Source organism: Porites lutea, chromosome 1, assembly GCF_958299795.1.
Source record: "Porites lutea chromosome 1, jaPorLute2.1, whole genome shotgun sequence".
NCBI lineage: Eukaryota > Metazoa > Cnidaria > Anthozoa > Scleractinia > Poritidae > Porites > Porites lutea.
Window position 1 is genome coordinate 24,303,798 of NC_133201.1, and position 7,500 is coordinate 24,311,297.

Sequence of the window (7,500 nt, forward strand, 5' to 3'; positions counted from 1 at the left end):
GCTTTCAATAAGAGCTTTTCTCACTGTAACATTAAATTCCGACCCTGCTCGCCATTAGAGTTCCAGTATCTCCGTGATTAGAGCGTCCGAACTAGAACTCGGAGGGTCGTGAGTTCGATTCTCACCTGGAGCTCGGAAAATTGTTCTGAGCTTTCAGGTGTTTGAATTCTCCTTCTTCTTTAATTACCTTGTACAGTAAGCAAGGCCACGGCCTCAGTTGACCCAATGATATTCGAAGCCTTGCAGATATACCTTCCTTCATTGTCAAAAGTTACAGGGGAGATCAGCAATATGCCGTCGCTACTGCTGTTAAGCGGTTGCTTTGTGTCTCTTTCCCAGACTACAGCTGGAGGTGGATGACCCGCTTTGACCACGCATCTCAAAACCACTGCCTCTCCTGTTATGGCTGTGAGGTTGGGTGCAGGCATGATTTCTATCTCTGGTGGAACCTTCGCTGGGAGTCAAAGTGAGAGCGAGGCTTTATAGATGGGCTGAAAATATCTCTAATCTTACGGTAAAGACATTTTGCATTGCCCGACTGAACATTTGAAGTCCATCGCTAAAGTGAGTACGAGGGGAGTACGCCACAAACTTGCACAGGGGGAACTTCCACTTATAGGCCATTATAGGAAGTAGCCCTCTCCCCTCCCTTCTCCCGTGAACAACTGAGTGGTGCAAAAAGTAAGTTGAGTCTGGAAGTGTCCTTTTTGCATCACGAAAAAGCCGAATAAAAAAATCAAGATGCAAGTTTTAAATCTTTGCTGCAGGAAATCACAATCAAAACTCATAACACAATTTGCCCGTTCGCCCCCACAGAGCACGGGCAATTTTTGGCGTGAAAGTCGATGAAGTGGCACAAAATTTCCAGCTTCGTTACGGTTTCAACTCAAACACAATTAGTCACTACTGATGAAAACATAACAGAAAAGCGGCTTATGGCACCATCCAAAAACTGCTCAGTAGCTTCCAACTCCATTTGAAAGGTCACAATACAGGACAAGCCTTGAGGTTTCAATCTAGAAAGTGGATCTACCAAGGACAACTGTGAAATTGAGTATTTAAAAACCTTAGACGCTCAAAAAAATTCCAACACGGATTTTATGATTATTTTTTTATAATGAGGTAAAGCCGTTAAGGCAACAAATCAACTACCAACGGTGAATCTAAAGCCTGCCACCGTAAGCAACGTGTTAAAGTATCTACACCTGAATGCAAAGGATAGGGTTTCACTTGATTTTTAGAGAGTTTATTTTTTTCATTCTCTTTGTGCATTTATAGTGTGGTTCTGATTTTCCTTGTAAAAAACCCCACCATTTTGCGACTTTCACCTTTCCCATAATACAGTAGGTTTTCTCACAAAAGAAAATGCAGGGGTATTGCTTCAATTTCTCAATAAGGGACGATTGACAGTCTCAATAGTTATGCAAACATTTGTGGGAAAGAAAACCGCATTTTGGGAATGAAAAGTTGCAAAAAAGCTAACTCCAGTGCATCGTACTCAAGTAGTCACGCATGTAAGACACTCATGCCAAGTCACGTGTCGGTCCGCCACCGGTATTAACTTCCCTTTCATTTGGATATGATTCTTTTTAGTTACGGGCACCGTGATTCTCAGTTCGGTCGACCGATGATGATGATCTCTTACATGCGCCTTTGGTGGAGAGAACGAATGCTAAGTTGGAAAGTATCTCGTTAAGTTGTATATTTCCTTTCAATTCAGAAGGAATCTATTTTCATTACTAGTATTAACAGTTTATTAGAACTTAATATGCTTTGTTAGTTTAGAAGTTCAAGTGAACAAGTAACCCTTTCATAATGATTATTTCCTTTTGCCTTAATCGCAGATTAGAAATCTAAAGGAAAGATTACCATTGTTCATGGTATAAATAGGTTTTCTGGAGTAATATTTTGGAGAAGTGTTCCAGAATTTTATGGTTTTATGCTAGGGGTGCGGCGGATGTATAAATATATGAGTTATAAGCAACCCCAAAGTCAGGCTCAAAGGCAGGCGTGTCCACTGTCTGCAAAAAGCGATTCTTCAGATTCCATTAAAAGGGTGTACTTATCAAAGATATAACAATCAGCGAGTATGGAGAGTTCGTGCATGAAAGATGACATGACCGATTGCAATTTATGAGTTAGGCGGTTGGATGCTGCAGGCAAATAACATTTTAAAACGATTATTCTTATTTTAATGTCATCAGTAAAAATTGCAGTTTTATCAAAAGAAATCATAGCCTACGCATCAAAGAACGAATGGTAAGAATGTACTTTAGAGACTTTAATGGGACTTTGGTCTAGGGAAAGGTCCAGCTGGTATTTTTCCTTTTGGTACTTTCTTTCTTCAAATCTATTTATTCAGCGAGTTTTGAGGCAGTGAAGTGGCTTAAGAAAAACAAAACAAAGAAAATGATAATCGAGAAATGCGGGGTGCGTACTAACGAGACAATGTGTAATAATGCATATTTTATTTGGATCCAGAAGTCAATTTGGCTGCATTGTGCTCATTTAACATGCCTCAAAATGTCTCAGGCATTTCAATTTCGTCAATGAGTTTGCACTAGCGGTTACTATGCTGACAAACTACTTTTAGTAACGAGGGCGCTATGGCCTTATATGTATGGTAATATTTTTACGAGCATACCTCTAAGTCTCTTAGCGATCACGCGCATGCGTTGTTGAACCCTTTCCTCCCAAAGTAACCCGTAAATTTCTCGTAATTTTCAAAACTCGTAAACTTTAAAAGTCAGCCAGAACACTTCAATTACTGGCTTTAACTTTCGAGTGAAGAGAAAATATTACTATGATGCAGTTGAAGGGAAGCTACTGAGCAGTGCGATATGGCAGTGCTGTCAGTTTCTCTGGTTGTTTTCAACACTGCAATAAAAATCTAATCGGATTATGAACAAGAGTACTTCTGGGAGTGAAAGGGTTTAAGTAGCTGGCGATTGCTTGTTTATGGAATTAACAATAATGCAAAATAGAGCCGTTCGAGAATTCAAGAGCAGACCAACTTGTGTTGATTCATTAACCCTTTCACTCCACACCAGAGCCGAGTTGCTCGAAGCCCGATTGGAGGAAATTTAAGATAGCTAACCATAACAACAGATATGTTCAAGAACTAACTGGGCCTCAAAAAACTCGGTCCAGGCTGCCACATGCAAGATCGTTGTTATGCCACGTCATCCAGTTCTTAGCAACGACAACAACAACAAGAACAAAAAACAATAACAATAATCATCGCGCGATCTAACAAAATTCCGAACGTATGGCAATTAAAAAACAATTTTTGATCACAGTTATTTGGCAAAGATGGCTAGAGAGAGAGAGAGAGAGAGAGAGAGAGAGAGAGAGAGAGAGAAAAGAAACGTAGAAATATAGAAATAATGATAAGTACCGAGTTAATGCGGATATGGGAGGTAAATAACCTAACTATAGATTCGATGATATGAGATGTTGCAATTTGGTATATACACACTCAGTGATCTTGGTGATTTAAGCAATCTGATTGGTTCGCTATCTCGGACTGTTCAACAATATTCACCTCCTAGCGAGTGGATAATGTGTGAGCTCGGTGTTTTTCCCATTTTTGAAATTCTACGTTTCAAGTAAACAGGAAAAAGAATGATACAGGAAGAAGACGTCTTAACTCGAGCAACGGGGCCGCCATTTTTGTCAACACTTCATGCAAGGACGACACAACAAACCCTTTTGGCTATAAACTTGGCGAGTCAACAGAAAAAAAACAAAGCTCTACTTTTCTTCTCAGGTAAGGAAACAGTTCAAACTTTTAGCGGTTCCATTTAAGCCATTGCGCTGTTGTTTGGGAAATGATAAACTTGTGAAGTGCCATGTTTGAAAATTCTGCAAAGATCTATTTTTAAACTTACGCATGATTTTGATCTGTCAATCAAATCGCACTTTTTAATGGTTTCCTCTCTGATTTTGTTGAGATCACTTCGTGTGATGTGTAGATACTAAAACAATTATTCTTTTCAATCTCGGTGAATAGTGGCTTTGGGAATATTAACCTCGCCGCTTTCGCGGTTCGGTAAATATTTAGCCACTATTCACCTCGATTTCAAAGAATAATTGTTAAATGGTCTTAGAACCTTTGCATCCTTAGCGTGAAAAACTTCATATGACTAAACATTAATCTTGTCAATTGCTAATATACGCACAAGCAGAAAAAGCGCATCCTTTGTTCACTACTGATGCATCACATGCGCTCATAATTGCGAAAATAATGTAACTTGGAAGTGTGTCCAAAACTCAAAACCCTGCAATCAGCATAGCCCTAACCGTAAACTAAATTCTCCCCTCAAATCGTTATACGTAAAGTTGCGATATTTTGATTTCACTGAGTAATGCCTTTGGAGTGGCAACGAAGACCCTGTTACGTAACACTTTTGGCTGGAGTGAAAGGGGTAATTATGGTATGTGTATTAATAACATAACCTATCTCAGTATGGCCCAGGTTGACGCTCCATCTGCGTTCATGCAAACTTTTCCACAAGTTCACCGAGGAGTGCTTTGAGAATTACTCACTTCTAACATCAACTATCCCCGTTGCCTGCTGGACCCCTTTCTTGTTTTGCGCCACGCAAACGTACGTTCCCGCGTCCTCAATAGTCGCGTTTTGTATCCGCAGCACGCCTTCTTCAATTACGTGATTCTCCGTTAAGCGGCCGCCAATTTTGTTCCACTGAAGGGTAGGGTAAGGACGTCCTGTCACCTGACATGACAGGATTGCGGATGCACCTACGTCAACAGTTTGATTCAACGGTACCATGACTGCTGTTGGAGCGACAGAGTTGTCTGAAGAAAAAAACGTGGTATAAAACTCTACCATCTCACCTCGTAATAAGAAGAGTATCAATAAATTTCCATCCTTTACGTCTACTGACGAAATATTATCATGTTAAAACTTTCATTTTTAAGAGACCATACGTGGCTCTGAGGTAGAGGGGATTTAAACAAAATATTATGAATTATTCATACCTATCTCACACTCAAGCGTTAGTTTGACCAAAACTCGTTTTTACAAAACTCGAAACTGTTTGACTGACTCTCAAAAGTAAGTTTTACCTCACCCAGGCTACTAGCCTGATGTGTTCTGTTAGAAAATAAGAAAACCGAAAAAAAATGAAAGGCGCTGTGTCACAAAACTCAGCCAAATTAGGTAATTAAAAAATGCCCGTTAAATTAAGAGAAACGTAAAATAACCGCCTAAAACATGAAAGGAAAGTTAAAATAACACAACAGATACAACAGATGCCACGGATGGGCAAAACTGAAGAAGATTGAAACGGATTGAAATTAGGGTTTTTGAAAACTTTTCAACCTAACAGTTTTTCAAAGTTGATGTCTGCAACTTCAAAAATAATGCTCAGGAGACATATTTGTTTGTCTCGAATCTTTGCTTGTGTCATTGACAAGTAATTTCTTTGCTTACTTTAAGTTCCGTAGCGATTGAGGGCGAGTAACCGGCAAAATTAAACGAAATGAACTGGACTGCCGTGACACCCCTTTAAGTGCAGTTTTATCCAATGTCCAACAAGGTCCCGTCTACGTCTTCACGTATTCGGATATTTTCTAATCCGCGAAATTTTTAAATCCACATGTATCCGTACTCAAATCTAATTTGCCTACGTCCACACGTATTGGGATTCACCCTCAGTTCGTCAGCTAATTTGTACAGCGATCTTCGGCTCATGCGAAAATTTCATTGCCAATCTTCTTCAATAACTGTTTCACTGACAAAATTGTCACAAGTTTATGACTTGAAACTGAAGTCCAAGAAGAGTACAAGCGATAAGCCATTGCGCTCGGCATCGTCTTGAATATTCATGGTAAAGAACTTGGCTCGATGTTGTGACGTCACTGGATAAAAACATATCTGGAATTAGCGTCCACGCGATTCCGGATTCATAGCGTATTCAAAAATTGCCAGTGTGGCGAACGGATTCGTACGCCGGATACACCGGCTATGTGTGGACAGAAGCCGAATTCGCAAAGAAAAAGTTGCGGATTCAAAAATTTCCTGATACGTATGAACGGGGCCTAAATAATACCTTTTTCAACATTCAATGTTACAGATTCAGCCTTGGCTCCGAATTTGTTCGCAGCTCTGCAAAAGTAAGTTCCTGCGTCTTCAAGCTTCGTTGAGGAAATGATTAGCACGCCATTCTCGGACGAAGATGACGAGGAAAGCCGACCTTTCTCACGTGACCAGCGAATTGTAGGAGTCGGGTCTCCACCAGCAAGGCATTCAAATAACGCCTCATCACCTTCTATAACATTGAGAGTGCTGGGAGTGATTGAGATCTCAGGGACGCTGCCACCGGCTGTTAAAAAGATGATAAATAACTGATGTAAGAAACAAATCGTTCCCAGGGACCATTATACGTTTCTGGGAAACTGCCCACCTACCCCTTCCCTAAGCCAACATTTTGCCCTAAGTGAGAAGTAAGTGTTCATGCTGACGAGAGAGAGGAAGAGGGGGGAGGGACAAGTAGGGGGTAAGAACCCTGGGAACCATGTTGGCATCGAGTAGAAAACGTGTTTATTTTCTGCTTAAGGGAGCTACTTCATGAAATTTATCAAACCCAAATCGAGCGAAAGATAAAAATAACTGCTCAAAACTTCAAAAGCAATGGAATGGAGATGATCTTTTTTTAAAATTTCAGTGTTAACCTAACAATTTTTCAAAGCTTTATTTATTGTTTGTAACCCCTGGGAAAGAATAAAGGAAATCAAAGAAAAAATGAAGAACAATTAAGGATCAATTTCTTACCGGAGACATTCAGAAACGCGCTAGTACCGGAAATGCCACCCAAGTTTTCAGCGGTGCAAAAGTACTTTCCTTCATTTATCTTCTCTACTTTAGGAATTGTAAGAAGCCCATTGTCATTAGACAATATTGCTTCTGATGGTAGTTTACTGTCAGGACCACCGTGCCACTGGAGGACTGGAGCGGGAAATCCAATGGCTGAGCAGCGAAATTGAGCAGAGTCTCCTTCGCGCACGCTCAGTAGTACGGGTGAAATCGACACTTTCGGACTTGTCACTACAAAAGAAAAATAAGTGCTTTTGCGGCCATTAGATTAACCATACGTATACTAAATATAACCATTAACCATACTGAATTATAGAGAAAGGTAAAAAACTAAATTGCATGACAGAACTCCATGCCACTAATCCATACAGCTGGTAACCGTTACTAAACTTGACATATATATGTATAAATCTGTTACAACGTGGAACAAGATTAAATGGAGTATTTGGAATAGTAACTCGCCATGAGTTAAGGCGAAAATCTGTTTACCCTAAATATTTTGCACTTTCGTTTATTTTTTCTTTAAAAGGTTAAGTTTATTCAATCAAATGACCACCTAATATAGAATAGGTGGCAAGCATTTAATCTAGATTATTAACCATACCTTCATGGGAACAATGTCGGACTTCTGTCTTAAACACCTCGAGTCATACCACAATCTA

The 7,500-nt window shown here is 39.9% G+C and overlaps 2 protein-coding genes across 2 annotated transcripts in view; one reads left to right on the plus strand and one right to left on the minus strand.

Moving 5' to 3' along the window:
• The window catches only part of LOC140926712 (uncharacterized), a 737,711-nt gene that overhangs the window by 131,404 nt on the left and 598,807 nt on the right, over positions 1 to 7,500 (plus strand). The gene's annotated exons all lie outside the window — the stretch shown is intronic.
• Positions 4,532 to 7,500, minus strand: part of LOC140946874 (basement membrane-specific heparan sulfate proteoglycan core protein-like) — an 11,263-nt gene continuing 8,294 nt past the window's right edge. The window contains exons 8-10 of the mRNA XM_073395980.1: positions 6,797 to 7,069; positions 6,075 to 6,347; positions 4,532 to 4,818 (exon numbers count right to left, since the gene is read on the minus strand). Coding sequence (XP_073252081.1) covers positions 4,541 to 4,818; positions 6,075 to 6,347; positions 6,797 to 7,069 — 824 coding nt within the window. The 3' untranslated portion in view covers positions 4,532 to 4,540. The remainder of the gene's footprint in view (positions 4,819 to 6,074; positions 6,348 to 6,796; positions 7,070 to 7,500) is intronic.